Source organism: Coffea arabica, chromosome 3e (genome assembly GCF_036785885.1).
Source record: "Coffea arabica cultivar ET-39 chromosome 3e, Coffea Arabica ET-39 HiFi, whole genome shotgun sequence".
In the NCBI taxonomy this organism is placed as follows: domain Eukaryota; kingdom Viridiplantae; phylum Streptophyta; class Magnoliopsida; order Gentianales; family Rubiaceae; genus Coffea; species Coffea arabica.
This window is the reverse complement of record NC_092315.1, coordinates 23,406,786-23,422,934: the sequence shown is the minus strand read 5'-3', so window position 1 is coordinate 23,422,934 and position 16,149 is coordinate 23,406,786. Positions and strand designations below refer to the sequence as shown.

The following is a 16,149-nucleotide window of genomic DNA, read 5'->3' as shown; positions in this document are numbered from 1 at the left end:
GAGTATTAGTAGTGGAAAGTGTGTGTGGGAAGTTTTGGGAAAAAGAAAACAGTAGGTGGATAAATCCTAGGAAATTTTTTGGAAGCTCCCAATAATTTTTTTCTTTTTTCTCTTTTGTTAATTTTCTTCCTTTTCAGATATTCCCAATTTTCCTTATTTTTCTTCTTTTCCAAAACCTGCAAAACTAAGAGAAATCCACATTAAAATGCATGAAAATAAATGACCAATAAACAGATGAAAATTTCAAGAAAATATTGAAAAATAGCAAAAATCTGGTGCCTATACTTGTTAGTGATCAATAGTTTATTATGTGGACTTTCTTGGTCGAAATAAGTTTTAACCTTCTTTCCTCATTAATTAAATTAATTCAGGAAGCCTAGGAGTATAATATTATAGTTATAATAAGTAATAATAATAGAAAGCATGGGATATATGTACTAATCGATAGTGTATATGTAAAATATTAATTTTAAGCGGGAACAAAGCAGAGATGGGACGAGACAATCATCCCCCATCCAAGTGCCCCATAAGGTTGGGGGTGAATTTTTTCCTCTATCCCTACCCTAGCCCCACACTTTCCCTGCCCCATTTGTCATCTGTGGGACGGATATTCATGGGCATCTACCTCATTATCATCCCTACTCGCGACATATATAAATCAAATAGTGAGAGGTTTGCACCTCAATGGGTTTCTCTTTTACACTAAAATTTTCATAGAATGCTTAGAGTTAACACGTACAAAAACAAAAAAGAAGCAAACAAAAGTTGTGTAAGAACACATACATATAGTTTTATTAGCGAGAATAATAAGGTTTTTTTTTTTTACTTTAGAGCAGACTCTTGCAGATGGAAGCAAAATCTCGATGGGATTTTTTTTCCATTAAGCCTGCCTACTCATTGTGCCTTGACTTGTATCATCCTGATATAGCCAATGTCTCTTGATAGCAAGCCAATTTTCCCTGGAGTGAAACACTTTCTCTGATTAGCTTGTCTTGACAAATTACAAACCAGAAACTGCTGGTCAAATGGAAATGCCACTCCGGATGGAACTTGCTTGTTAACTCTGATACTGAAGTATCTGATAAGTTCTGAAAGAATGTCCAGAGGCCCAATTTTTTGTATGGAAATTAACTAGCCCCGACTCATGATTCTCTAGCCCTCTACTTAGCTAATTACAATTGCCCATTGTAGTTCACACTTCAACTAAGACTATATTTGATTACCCGTGCTTTCCAGCTTCATGTAGGATACACTGACAAGACTACAAGAGGACTAATGGCAACTCCCCTGTGAATAGTCAAACATCCTAATCCATTAAACATGCATATACAAAGAAGCCACATCAATCCAGAATGATACAAAGGGGAATATTTTGTACCCAACTGGCAGTCTCTGTGACGTTAAATCAGTCGGCCTTCTTAATCAAGAAGCTTCATAGCTGGTCGGGGTAATACATTTGCAGAAACTATTTACAGTGAAAGCACAATTACCACAACTCTACAACACAAACGTGAGATAAATGATATGGCTGCCACTTTTCTCAGATCTCTCTCGAAATCCTCCTTACATCAGCACCTTCAAATAATAGATTAAATTACTCCTTGCAATTCTTCTGCAAGTCGTCTTATGTTGTTCCAAAAGGTATATTGTCCAAGCAAAACCATGTGAGGACTCTTTCACCGACGATTCTGGCACATTTGGCATGCAGTTGCAGACTTAACATTTGAATACGTGCACTGATCACATGCCCAATTACCAGAATCATCAAGGTTTCTGCTAGACCCTCCTGTCTTGGAAGACCCCTTTCCCTTGCCACCACCTTTTCCCTTGCTGCTAGCAGTTACATTTTTTGAGCTTGATGTCTTGCTACAAGATCCTTGCGAGTCCACATCCGAAAGACCATTTTCTAATGCTCTGACCAGGTTCTCGAAGTAGTTTCGGGTCACACTGCAGCAATTTAAATCATATATCAGTTAGAATGCAAAAGGTTTAATTATCAGCTACAAAATGGATAAATGTGAGAATGCAGAAGATCATCCTTCTTCACTGACAAAAGTATAAGAGGAAAAAAGATTGGCTGGAGTTACTTTAGGGGCCAAACAATCTCAATAATCAGAAGGGGAAATAAAAGCTGCAAAACAAAAAATTAAAACAGAACAGTGTTCTATATAATAAGAGGAACAAAGGCCCAGAATCGTAAGGCTAGAGAAAATGAGTAATTAAGCAAACTTGCTAAAGCAGAGATCAGGAGCCATTTGACTATCAGCTCATAGTTATGCAATAACTAGCATCAATTTTTATCAGAGTTGCAATTAAAATGTTGCTTTGAACCTCTGTTGCATGGTCAGCTAGCAGTGTGTCACATTACAACCGATCAAATATAAAAATTTAACATGTCAATATCTTTCCAGCCAAATATCACTTACTAAAATTTATTTTCAAGTTTCATTCAACAATTCAGTCATTAATTCTTCTTTTCACCAAATGCATATCAAGAAGGATACAGTAAACAACATCTGTGCAGGAATAATGCGTGCCAAAAGCTAGATAACCTCTTTGACGAATCAGTCCAATAGGCAAAGGACTGTATCCTTTTCAAAAGCACATAAGTACACTGAGATCGCAGAAATTTACTCTGACAAGGGTCACAAATCAGAAAAAGATATAGTAGATCAAAAGAAATTTACTTTTCAAAAGCACACAAGTACATTAAGATCACAGAAATTTACTCTGACAAGGGTCACAAATCAGAAAAAGATATGGTAGATCATTTCCTGGACTTGAACTTGAGCTAAATTACCTAGTCAGACCAGCTAACTTCGTGCGAAAATCATTGAAATCCTTCGAAGGACCTTCAGCCTGGAGGTAATTCTGTAGTTCCTTTTCTGCACACTGATGGAGCCTCTCTAAACCAGCCTCTGCCTCCCCTGGAGAAAACCGTTCCAAGCTATTTAGTGACAAATGTTAATTGCAAAAGAATGCAACCAAGATCCACATGGATCAAAGAGACAAAGATACCTTGTAAGTACTCAAAAAACTGTCTCCTGGTGTGCTCATGCTCAGGTAGGTAATAGCCATAAGCATATGTCCATTTTAGAACCCTCCGACATTCTACGATCTGCACAATCATAGGAATTGATCACATGTACAGTGTACATTACATGGCAAAGAAACAATCAGTGAGTGGGAAAAAATAAGTTTAAGTCAGATTGACAACCCCCCAGAAATGTTTACAATCCCAGCCCTATACAATTCAAAAGTACACGACTACAGCAGCTGTTTATGCAACACAAAAGTCTCATATATAATATATTTAACGACCTCCGAAATAATCAACAAAAAGCAGAAACACTCCACGGTTATTCACTCAGTAGGTCCGGTGATAATATCTTAATAATAGGTTACTGGGTTCAAGACACCTGGAAGAACTGTCAGAAGTGCAACTCACAGGTTTATATAGTACCCCCAACCCAAGCTTCTGTTTAGCTCAGTTGCATAAAGAAGTTTCTTGTAGACTGTATGTATTCATTCATGCATACATCAAGATAAAACTAATTTCACACAATTACTAAGATAAACCAAAGACAAAACTAGTCTCACGCAATTGCTAAGATAAACACTAGTTTGTGAGAGCTGAAGATATACTAAGATCAAACAAGTTTCTCCTTCTCCCAATTGCTGAGACAAAACAAATTTCACACAGTTGCTAAGATAAACAATAATTTTGAGAGCTGATATCATGCTGAAACCATTATTCCTCTGGGGCTTGCAATGGTACTAACACAAAAGCATTAATAATGGCCTAAATCAGGTTGGAGCATTGAGAACTTTCCATACAAGTGAACCACCTACTTGGGCATGTAAAAGATGTACTGATCTAATATGAGCTTGCGCTCAATTGCTTCTGAATTTCAAAATCAGAATCAGAATAAATATCTAAACGGAAAGGGAAAAAAATGTTTTTGTTGCTTCTGATTTTCAGCTTTTTTGCCTCCGAAAAAGCAATAAAAAGAAAGCTAGAAGCAAGCTTTAAAATAATAGCTTTTTTAAACTCAGAAGCCCAAATCAGGTTCTTAGAATTATTTAAGAACAGGCCCCATCCACAGTAGAATAGCACAATCACAGTTGCTTTTATCACCAGTTGCCAGCCAATGGTTGGAACTTCATAATTTTTTAACCCAGAAGAAAGGCAATGTACATGTGCAGTACAATCACAAATAATCCATGTTTACCCTGCAAACCACCTAATTATTGGCCTGAAATTCAGTTGCCAAAAAATGCATTTAAAATCACTGAAAGCACAGAAGTAATCCAACTAAACAGACACACAGATTCAAGGCATGCAATCCCATCTGGAGAACTTAAATGGCAGTCAAGACAAGGAAGCAATACACCCAATCTCAAAGCCTGTCCTTTCTTCATATCCTGAACTCATGCTCTGCTTCTAAAAAATGACATTCCCAAGCTGTTCTATCATATTCTTGATCAGAAAGTCAAAACTTTTGGCAGCTAAGCCCCAACTTCATAGCCCCTCTGAGTAGCAAAGGACCTTAGGCACAGCTCTGCCGCCCAAAAAAACCCTAAGTTCCTCAGCAACAACCAAGACTCGAAGTAAAAACCATTAATCCAAAGCCCCAAATCTTAGGAACACTCATCTACTTCAAAATATCCACAAACTTAATTGTATCTTCACTAAATGTCATTTGCTTTGTAAATATGTTTGTCTGAAAGTGTGCAAATGAGAAAGTTCACATAATATCTGAGAGACAGACAGAAAGATACATGGCAGGCCAAGATAGAAGCCCTCACATATGGATTTCTGGCTACTCCGTTGTCCATAACAAGAGTGCTAGTCTATAATAGTCAACATAGTTCTTAAGCACATTAAAACACCAGCATTATTTGATTTCATTTTCATCCTATGTTGGACAGATGGAATAGTGCAACTCGGTAAAAATGCCATACAAAATTTCATTCTGTACATATTAATGAAGAGTTTTAGCCTTTAAAAAGTTGTTAATACATTAAAATGAAAACAAATGCTAGTTCTTTAAGTGGCTTCTCGACTACACACACACTAGACATAGCAAACTTTCTATGCTAACGTCAAACTACAATTGAGAACTTATAGTTTGAGAATGTCTTACCTGAAGCCAAGCTTCAATTATGAACTTCAACTGTGACTCAGGTTGGCATTGTATTTCACTCAACTTTTCCAGCTGTAGGGAAAAAAGAAGACATCAAATTCTGAAGGCACCTGAAGTTACTTATCACCCAATGCCAACTAATAAAGGAATAAAAAATAATGTGCCTCGATCCCAAAAGTTAATAGAAGTAACACGAAAGTTCACCATTGACATAATAGACTAGATTCTAGCAACTGCCTTCAATTTGGAACTATGAATAGGACTTTGGAAGACCAATTTAAAAGAAAAGCATACAAGTTCTCCAGTGCCAATCTGAAAGTCTTATTCTCCACAAACTACTACGCGCCGGATAGTTTTCTAGCTAGCTTTGGCTCTTATACATACATAGAATTAGATATCTAAACCATCACCTTTTTCAACAAACAGGACTAGCAAAATAAACTATCAGAGAAAATAAATATAAATGAGAAGACAGAAAAGGTTCTTGTTGTCTTCGAATATTGCATTTGCCATAGTCATAAGTATGAGGCCACAACTGCATATTCCAATCACATATAAGAAATAGCAATTTCAAATTAGATAGATTTCTTTTCGGATAAACACATAATTAGCAGAATTCTGCAACCATATATCAGAGAGAGAGAGAGAGAGAGAGGGTCAAAAGGTTCTCGTTGTCAGTCAATATTGTGTTTGCCTTCAGTCATAAAGCATGAGGGCTATCAATTACACATCAAAGCGTAAAAAAGAGAGTAAAAAAGAAGATTGTACTCACATGCACAGTTTGCATTAGGTGCAAATCTGCTAGAGCTTTTTGCCTTGACTGCAAATAAAAGAAGAAACAATTCAGGTGACCAAGTGGGGCATTTGGTACTCTCGAAGGAGTTCTAAGTTTCATTATGATGATGCCAGACCCTTTATAAATCTGACAAACAAATTGACTGTATCCTAATGCATATTGAGAATGCTAAACATGCACAAAGAACTAAAAGGTTCATAGTTGCTTGAAAGACAAAAGGCACCATTGCTTCAAAACAAAGAGTGCACACAACATATTTGAACAGAATCTACATTTCTTGCTACCAAAATCAGGTTAAAAAATCCTAAAAGAAGCTTTTCTGATTTCATTGTCTAGATACTCTGCCTTTTAAATAAACATTCTCATCCAACTTACTCAAAGTAAAGAACAAAAGAGCATTCGGATAGACAAAGGAATCATTTCTCAACTTCCTCCTAGCATTCTTGCACATATATTGTGACCTAACCATATGATTTCTCCCTTACCAAGTCCCATTCAGAGCAGTGATGGACCCAATGGCAACTAGAGTAGCCAAGTAGACACGAATATCCTAGAAAAGTACAAATAGGAAAGAAACGCTACTAAAAATACAAACACTAGGTTGAATGCTTACTAACATTGAACAAGGAAACTAAAAGCACAACACAAGGTTAAACGCTTACTGGCATTGACCTGTGAACAAGTACGAGTGTAAGAGCAACCTACTTCAACCCTTCTGCATGAATTTGATAAACCTTGCTCCTTTTATGGTATATCTTGCAATCTTTATTTCACAATCAAAGGATCCACAATCTGATACCAAATATGTCACATAGGTAGACAACCAAACACACTAATGCCTCTCGTTCTATGCATAAATATCTTCCTATAAAATATATTAATGAAATTTATTCCATAAACTGTGTTGACAGTACAGGATACAACCAACAAAACATACAACCTTTTTTCAAGCAGGGCAATAAGTACAGATATCATATAAATTCAGAAGCATCGTGAAATGACAAGCTTTAGCAGCCACAGAAACATCATTTTCCCGTTCATGACTCTGCAACCTTAAGATTGAAATGCAGAAGTGAAACTAGGGCACTGCAACTCAAGTAGGGAAGTAGTTGTTATAAAAATGACTAACTCAAAGAGGAATGTAGCCATATCACCTATTTCAAAGAATTCTGCAGTATGTTTAACGAAAAGGAATTATTCCAACCATGAGGAACTATCTCCAGAAGAATGAAATTAAAGACACCATAAAGCGTTAATGACACAAGAAGTTGTTCTGCCGCTTTGCATCCATTAAATGATATTCAATGATGACTTCTCTCACCACTATCTTTAAATCAACTATTTAGATAATTTTTCCGTCTTTTATTCCAGTTGTCTAACCCATCGAAAGACAAAAGAAAAAGCAAAAAAGTAATTGCAGGCCAATGTAGTAACTAGTGCCCAATACTAGCTAGTTATGGTACTTCTTAATGCCAATTACCATGTACATGCTTATCGTCATGGCATCCTGTCAATCTTCTGTGCTTTTTTCCACCAACGTTTTCTTTCTTTTCTTAGTCTGATTACCTGATACTTTAAAATACATTCAACACATGCGTGATGGAAGCTTATCTTGATAAGTAAAGAAATGATCTGCCACTAGTAAAACAAAGTTTGAGGACCAATATGATTAAATGATGATGGATCTTTGCCTCGGAATGAACTCATCCAGACAAAGATGTTATAGACAGGCTTTTGAAGTATCTCTCTTCTTCTTTTCAGTGAGAAGCCAAGTTCCTGTTTAACTTTATTTAAAAGATAAATGAATTTACTAAGAAACCACCAACACAATTCTCCAATACAGAATGATACAAATGTCACTTGAAATTGTCATGTTTGCCATGAAAATAACCATGATGAATCAAATTAAAATGCAATCCCGAGTTAACAGTACTTGTATCTTTGGAAGAGGATTACCAACAATTACTTAACATCAAAATGCATAGATAAAAGAATGCAGAATGCCACAAATGTCGCTGGAAATTGTCATGTTTGCCATGAAAATAACAATTATCAGCCCAATTCAAATGCATTCCCGAGTTAGCAGTACTTGTATCTTTGGATGAGGATACCAAACGATTACTTAAACATCAAAATGCATTGATAGAAGAATGCAACAACTGCAATCTTAGTAGAGCAGTGTGTGCATACCGACTGGTTGGTTGCCCACCGCTCATAGTAGTGAGTATATCTCTCCAGAGAATTCTTGGCCATCTCCCTCCTGCGTTCGGCTTCATCATACTGAAAAATTATCAAAACATTGTCACTTAAAACTACCTTTAATGCAGCATATTCTCAGTATTCTTCTTGAGTTGGAAGAAGATAAAATAATGCCCATACCACCCCCTCCTGCTTTGCTGCCTCATAACGGTTGCAAGCATAGAAACCACCTGTCCTCTCACCATGTTCTGACCATACACCAAGACATAGCCTGAAACAACAAAGGCCTCCACTTACAAAATGACATTAGATGGAAATTTTTTCCCCTTTTATCCTTTCATTGCTATGAGCAACAAGATGCATGTGGGAGAGCTCACAAAAGACATTGTTCTTTAACAAAACCATACATGAACTATTCACATAAAAACACAGAATTTTTCCAGAACCTTACCAGCAAAATTCAAACTTGCAAGGTGGTGTGCAAGTCATGTGCATGCAACCTTGATTCTTCTCAATTGGACGTTTGCACTTTGGACAAGGCTTAGAATTCGCCAATATCCTAGAATTCAGCACAGCAGTATCATTGTCATCCTTTAATCATCCATCAAACTATTAATATTGCTAACGCAAGATTCTAAACAAATATTGATTCTGAAAAGTAGTGACATTGTTACTGGCATATGCAGACTGCTCACGTCTTCATCTCTATAAAATAACAATGCTGATTGCATCTTTAATAATGGATTTACCCTGACACATTAACTTGACTAACCAAAAGCTAACTCACTTTTCTACTTTTAAGTTTCTTCTCCTTGACAAAATTTCTGTCCCTTAATTCAAAATGAAGCCTAAATTCAGGCAAATAACTAAAGAGTTAGCATCAATCAACAAGAGAAACTAGCATTACACAGACTTATCAAAAGCATGTAAAGTGTTGCATGGCAATATGTTACTATACCAGTTCATGTTTTCTGACTCAGCACTGTTTTTCAAAATCCACTTAGCCACAGTCTCACAGTCCACAGGGCGATGAGCTTCCTCTGTACACTGCTAGATCAAAATGTACAATAAGCACAATGGTCGAAAGTACCAATCAACAAATATTGAAGTTCTTCCCAACAATCCAAAAGAGACTTACGTTCCAACAAAAGCTATATGAACAACTACAAGTAACATCATAGCTCCCACTTCCAACCACATATTCAACAGCATGATCACAACCTGGAGCTGGACACCACTTGGTCTACAAAATAGAAGAGTAGAAAAGAAATTACTCCAAAATCACAACAATCACAAGATACAAACAAGTGAAAAAGCAGAGTTTTTAGATTATATTTTGGGTAGAAAACAATCTTTCACCTCATGTATGCATTTCTCCAAGATACATACATTTTTTTCATTCTGACCAAAATAGAAAGGTACGCTCAAAGCAACGTAAACAAGCTTATTAATATAACCCCCATGCAAGAGATACATTCCAGTCTTATATAGATGATCAACAAATGGAACCTAAGCATCCTATTATATTCTTCTGCCCCTGAATGGATTTAAAAGGATGAATCCGGGCAGTAGAATCTATTTTTATATCATTATATATGCAAGTAAGCTAAAGAGTTCATACTAAAAGAAAACTCAGAGATCAATGCATAAGAGTTCTATAACCACAAAGATCAATGCATAAAAGCTGGATAATGACATTAGAAACAACTGGTTAGCAGTGTGCTAGAGCAGATATCAAAGACAGGTCAAACTAAGTTAGACATGCTCTGTACATTTTCCAAACAGCCACTAGGTTTAAGATGGAGCCATGTCATATCCAATACATACATTTGAAGTTAAAAAAAAGTAGATAGCTTTAATCTAAAGCGTCACTCCAGCTTTTTAAGGTTTTGTTCCTGTATAGTAAACTTTTTAGGTTGGTGTGCACAAATGGTATCCAAAACCAGAGAAATAGGTAAGCAAATCCACGTGAGTTCTGCTTTTGTAAATCAAGTAGAAAGACAAAGAGAAAGAACATGCAGCAGAAAGTATGTAAATCAAGTAGTACAAGATGAGGTACAAATAAGGCAAATAAGCATCCACCTTCCTGTTGTCTTCTATATATGATCTAAGAAGGTAACGATAATATTTATCCTTATTTTCATCAGACGCCAGCCTAGCAATCATTTCTTGTCCAACAGCAGCATAGCAGGAGGGATCAGGACACCTCAGCGTCAAGCAACCAGGGCCATCATTGATAGATGTGCTAACGTAAGCTAACAACACAAAAAGGAAAAGAAATTTAAGAGGCTTACAGTATGATACAAGGGTAAAAAGTGATCAAGTTGATATGATAAACTTCACATGGAAGAGGCTTATTATAACTAGGGAAGGGAAACATTTTACAACAAGAGGGATGGACATGGTGCACAATAATACCAGAAAATCAATTAATGCAGATCACATGCACTGTAGTATCACGGCAGCTAAGCTTTTTAACTTGAATTAGTATCCAAATCTAGTTATTCTAGTTTAATGATAAGCACTATTACACCAAGTTTCATGTAATGACTCAAACAAATAAAGATTTACAGTATTTAATATCTAGTTCTTACACCAAATGAGAAAATGCTTTAGATAAGGAAGTTCTTCATTAATAACCCAAGGATCTGTACAACCACCCTTTCAATGCTTTTCTTCCCCCTATCTTTTTAAGTTTTCCCAAAACTTCAAAAACAAATGGAAGTCAAATTCCATCAAAATCCCAAGCAAAAGTTGCTCTTGAAAGCAAAAAAAAATTCCACACAAATGGCAAAACAAACAACAATGCTCGAACAAATTCAGCATCAGCTTGAACTCACAGCCAAATATCTAGTTTATCTGATTAAGCGAGATGATGTTTAAGAGGCGACAAGGTATCTCTAAGCATTTTTAAAAGACATTCAAGAAGAAAAGTTGTTTTACATTGATCATAGCACTGATTGATGGGAAAATGATAGAATAGAGTTTGAATTCTTCGCCAACCTAGGCATGCGTCTTGGATAATTATGATAAAGGTATTCTTCACTAAAGCTTTTGTCAAAAATCTTCGGAACTTATTCAAAATGGAAGGATCGGGTGTTTGAGCAAAGACCTAGGTAATGAAATTATTGAACATAATCAATCAGGTATTGAAAGCATAAGAGCAAGCTGATGTTTTATACATTTTCTATTTTCTTCTTTCCATTTGTACTGACCCTTGCACAAGCACAAAGGTTTAGGAGATGCACATGTAACAGCTTAAAATTGACTTAAATCAAAATATCACGACCTTAAAATATAAGGGAACTATCACAAATAGAGCATGTTAACTAATTTTTCAGTAGAACGTAACTAATTACTTTTGACTTTATATGAACAACTTTTTCTGTTGCAACCAAAAAAGAAAATGTTACCACTGAAAATCTGGATGCATTATGTATACCAAACATGAGTAGGTGGACTGATCTTATTATTCTCTAATAACTATCTTATGCAACAAATTTTTTTTGGATGCAATTAAATTAACAAATAATTGTTAACCCTGACAACATGTAACAATCAGAACCCAATTAAATATAAACACTTTAATTAAAAGATCCCACATCTAAAATGTTGATCAATAAATACTAAGCGAATAAACATTCAGCTAAAAATGGTATGATTCCCTAGGATATAATCATTTGTGCAACAATGTGATGAAGAAAGACTTTTGAATAGATTACTCTTATATTAACCCCATGAGGTTGAATCTGAGCAAAAGAGTGTGGTTAAATCAAGGAAAGAGGTACACAATAAGTTGATGGAATAGCCTTTAAATCTTGGTCAGAAACAGAATTTTGGAAACCACTTCTCATTCTATCGAAGGAGAATCAAAAGAAAAGCTATGCTCACAGAAATACTCAATTTGGAGGGACAAAGAAAGTAGTTAAAATTGGCATGTATGAAGCAACAGCACAATCTCACTTTTTATTCATTTCTGTTATCATCTTCCTCCTCAATTGCATTTGTATCTTAAAAGCCTTTAGTTTGTTGGGCAACGTAAGTTTGTACAGGCTCCCAGGGTATCATTCATAGTAGTGCAATCTCACCCAAATATCTACATTCAGTACATACTTTCCTCGTGCACCAATTTCTTCTGCAACAAGTCCCAGAAGTTGCAGCATTCACCTTTCCTAAGTTCATTTTTTGTTTGACACTGATACTAAACCTTATATTAAAAGTAAATAACTGTTAGCATTCTCACATTCCAACAGAACAAACAGAACATCCCACTCATCCTCCGAAAAGTTATACACCAATTGATCAAAGGTTTCAATTAACATATCTAATGAAAGCCTCATAAAACTAGAAGCCTAGGGCTGGCCATTAAAAATTGACCATATAAAAGTGCAACATATCTACAGTCAACTTAAGGAGTCCGAACATGGTTTAGTGAAATAACCTTGCCAGCATGTATTACAAAAAGAATGACCGCATGCAGCAGCACTTATCTTGTCAAGAGGATAGTTCTCAAAACAAATCCCACAGGCAACCTGCCAGAAGAAAATTGCAGAGCAATGATGAAAAAAATTAGCTGCACTAGAAACAAAAATATGCATACAGTACATGTACTTAAAAAGTTGTCAACGCCATATAGCTCACCTCCTTGGCATTTGAGGATTGAACAACAGGCTTCTCCAATAAACCAACAGCCAAGCGGACTCGTTCTTCATGGGCAAACCATTCCTCATGCACATTATTAACACTCCTATATGTTCATTGGTTAAAACAATTAGGTTCCAGAAAGGACAATTTCCTGTCTTCTTTTCTTGTTTTGAAAGCCATTTTTTCTATTGCTCTGGTGTCTCGAGAGAAATAGCAGGTACACACACACGTACGTACATACATACATACATACATACATACATATACACACACACACAAACACGTGCATGTATATGTACACATATATATGGTGGGGAACCTTTTAAACAAGCACATTTGACCAAAACATGTAGGTTATAGAAAATAGAACCTCCTGTCAAACAATAACTTAGACTTACATAATAACCAGACTACAGTAACCTAGGGATGAATCTCAATGACCATACAAATGTTAAGAGGAAATTAGCACAGAAATGTAAACCAGTGAACTGCACATGAAAGGGAAATGACATGATCAAAAAGCATGTTCCTTACCAATTATAACGCCGCAACAGTAGACAAGCCACTTCTCTTGATACAGAGAGAACGGTCGAAATTCTCATGATGTCATCTTCTTGACGTTGACGTATATCTTCTTCCTTCAAGATGGTGTAACTCTTCTGAATTACACAAAAACTAATTTTAGTTTCAAATATGGAAAAGGCAAATCAATCAATGAAATGTTGGTGACTTAGTATCCTCAGACCTGAACCTTCAACCAAAAGATAATCAATAGGAAAAACTTTAAGCCAACACAGTATTCATTCCATGAGACACCCAGAATCCTAACCTTTAGACACTTTAGACACTAGAATCTACATGGAGCAGAAAGGTTCACCACTGTAAACTCACCCTCAGTTCCAACCAAAATTTCATTCTTTCCATGCTAAACAAGGCTGAGACCTCAGAACTCAAATCTAATACTCCAAAATACAAGAATAAAACAATAAATACCTAATACATCTCATACACTACCAACAGCTATAAATACCTATTACCTCTAAAGTCAATACATGGCAACAATCACCTAAATCACAGAAATGCATAACCCAACTCCACCATTTGGTTTAAAAAACACTAACTTCCAAAATCTTTCCATAATTCTAATTAATCAGAACTCAACCCACACATAAACGGGTATAATGACATAAAAGTGAAGCTTCAGCACTAGCATGGGGACACTCGTCAAATACAAAACCCTAGCACACGCAGCGGATTTCATTAATAGTCAACGATCATTATCTCAATTACACAAGCAGCAAATGCAAGTGCTTGCTTACGCAATTCAAGTGGAAATTAACACTCCTAAAACTTCCCCAAAGGAAAATCTAAATGGTACACATAATCTGAAATGCACGACCTGTAATATCTACCTTTATACACACAAGTTGGGTCCTTGTACAGAAACACACCTAAATTAGACCTATAAATCGAAATCTACAAGCACTGTAATTACATATAATAATCCACTTCCTCGCTGAAAAATCCAGAAAAGCTAAAGGTAAAAGTAATATAGGACCTGGCCACGACTATCAATGATATCATCTGAGTCATCAATCTCGTTACCCATAAACTCGTAATCGGCAGTGCCGTAGTCGTAATCATAGTCTCCGTCGCTATCCATTCCGCTGTAGAAATCATCGTCGCCGGACTCCGCGTCGTTGGCGTCGTGCATATCATCCTCCGATTCCATCTCAAGTTAACAAAACTACCCAAATTTAAAAAAAATTCTTGCAAAATCCTGGGAAAAACCCTCGGCTCTCAAAATTCCAACAATCAGTCCCAATCGGTGGTGGTTCGCGAGCAGAATAATCAAACCAATTAGTATTTAAATTAGGCATAGATGATTAGGTAACGGATTAAAGCGATAAATTGCTTACTACAGCATCATGATTAGGTTAGAGGATCTCTTGAGGGCTTAATCAAGGCTATGAAAAACAGGAATAGGAATTAGGACTTGAAGGCATGGAGGGGATGGGGAAATGGGAGAAGGTGTGAAGATGACGAAAGAGGTAGACAAAAGTATAATACCGGGGGCCCGATGCCGAAAGAGGCTAAGGAACGGAAATGTTGTGAGAGTGTGGTTTACGGTTTTTACTTTGGGTTTTTAAATTTCCCCCAATGTAATTCTTTTTCCTTTTTCTCAAGAGATAATTTCAGAAATCTCCCATGAGGTTTTCAATTATTTCATTGGCTTCCCTTCAAATTTAAAAAACTAAACTAACCTCCCTTGAAGTTAATTATCTTGTAACATTTAGGCCCAACCAATAATTAAAAAGTGATATTACAAAAGAGAAGATAATGATAAGTGTTTATTATATATGGATATTAGTAGCATTTTGTGTATATTTTTTATATTAATTAGGATGATTTAAGATATAATTTACTCCCTAAACTTCTAAATTTTGCAAGTTTTATTTGAGCAACCTAATGTGCAAAAGTTGGCCATATTTTTAGGTATTGAAGTGAATTCTCAACATTGAATCGAGATGGATTCGATTCAAAGTCATTAGCTCTTCATTCAATGATAATTCAGAAAGTAGAAAATCAAATACAAGTATTAATGATGCATTGCATGAACAAACATTTGGACATAATGATTAGTGAGGAATTGGAGTAGAAAACAATCGAGAAATCAATCCAAAAGGCAATACACAGCCTCAATACGTGGCCTTAGGTCGTGTGTTGGGTGATCGTATATTCTCTCCTGCTTTTCTGCAACTTGTTCTGCAATTTGCTCTATTTTTACACTGCTTTCTAACTCAATTTTATCTCAGAATTTCAGCTGCACGTGCTCAAGATTCCTTAGGGAAAAGAAAAGGAGCTTTATGTCATATTATTTTTCCACTTTTTTGACTCTCTTAACATTAATATGTAAGAATCATTAAAGAGAGAAGAAGTTCTTGGAAGTTCTAAGTAGTTCTTGGTAGACATTAGTTTTAGTTCTTTCTCATTCTCTCTAATTAAAAATTTGTTAGAAAAAATTTGGAGAATTCATTGTATCATTCATTTTGCTGAAGAAATAGAAGATTTAAGAGTTTGGTCACCATCTTGGCTAAGTTTTCTCTATCTTTTTCTTTACTTGTGATTCATTATGTTTGCATATAATGAAGTTATACTTTTTAATATCTTATATTACATGAGTAGCCAATTTTCTAGATCTAAGGAGTAGATGAAACTTATGCCTACTTGATATGTGTTGAATATGATTTACTCTTACTACCTCTTATATTAACTTGTCCATTTATGCATGCTTATCACTTGTTGTTGTTTGAACACTAATAGCAAGTTTTTAGTTGTTATTATTCAATGAAAATTATTAAT

The 16,149-nt window shown here is 35.7% G+C and overlaps 1 protein-coding gene across 2 annotated transcripts; it reads right to left on the bottom strand.

Moving 5' to 3' along the window:
- Nucleotides 1-1,294: 1,294 nt before the first annotated feature.
- LOC113736664 (probable E3 ubiquitin-protein ligase ARI7) lies at nt 1,295-14,854 on the bottom strand. 2 transcript variants are annotated; one of them, XM_027263731.2, is made up of 16 exons: nt 14,706-14,839; nt 14,345-14,583; nt 13,321-13,445; nt 12,784-12,889; nt 12,584-12,674; nt 10,225-10,397; nt 9,281-9,385; nt 9,101-9,189; nt 8,594-8,701; nt 8,323-8,413; nt 8,134-8,223; nt 5,920-5,967; nt 5,148-5,219; nt 3,019-3,118; nt 2,801-2,927; nt 1,295-1,947 (listed from the first exon to the last, which is right to left on the bottom strand). In XM_027263731.2, the coding sequence occupies exons 2-16, from the start codon at nt 14,516-14,518 to the stop codon at nt 1,677-1,679; spliced, it is 1,770 nt and encodes a 589-aa protein (XP_027119532.1). In that variant the 5' UTR covers nt 14,519-14,583; nt 14,706-14,839; the 3' UTR covers nt 1,295-1,676. The 2 variants fall into 2 exon arrangements, with proteins under 2 accessions (XP_027119532.1, XP_071939449.1); XM_072083348.1 differs by having other exon boundaries at nt 14,345-14,854.
- Between the last annotated feature and the right edge of the window lie 1,295 nt (nt 14,855-16,149).

Bases quoted from the DNA above. Each gene is read 5' to 3' on its own strand.
- LOC113736664 (XM_072083348.1), bottom strand. From the start codon at position 14,518: ATGGAATCGGAGGATGATATGCACGACGCCAACGACGCGGAGTCCGGC. The intron at 12,890-13,320 runs GTAAGGAACATG...ATGAACATATAG, and splicing joins CTGTTGCGGCGTTATAATTG to GAGTGTTAATAATGTGCATG. The intron at 1,948-2,800 runs GTAATTTAGCTC...AAATTGCTGCAG, and splicing joins AAGTTAGCTGGTCTGACTAG to TGTGACCCGAAACTACTTCG.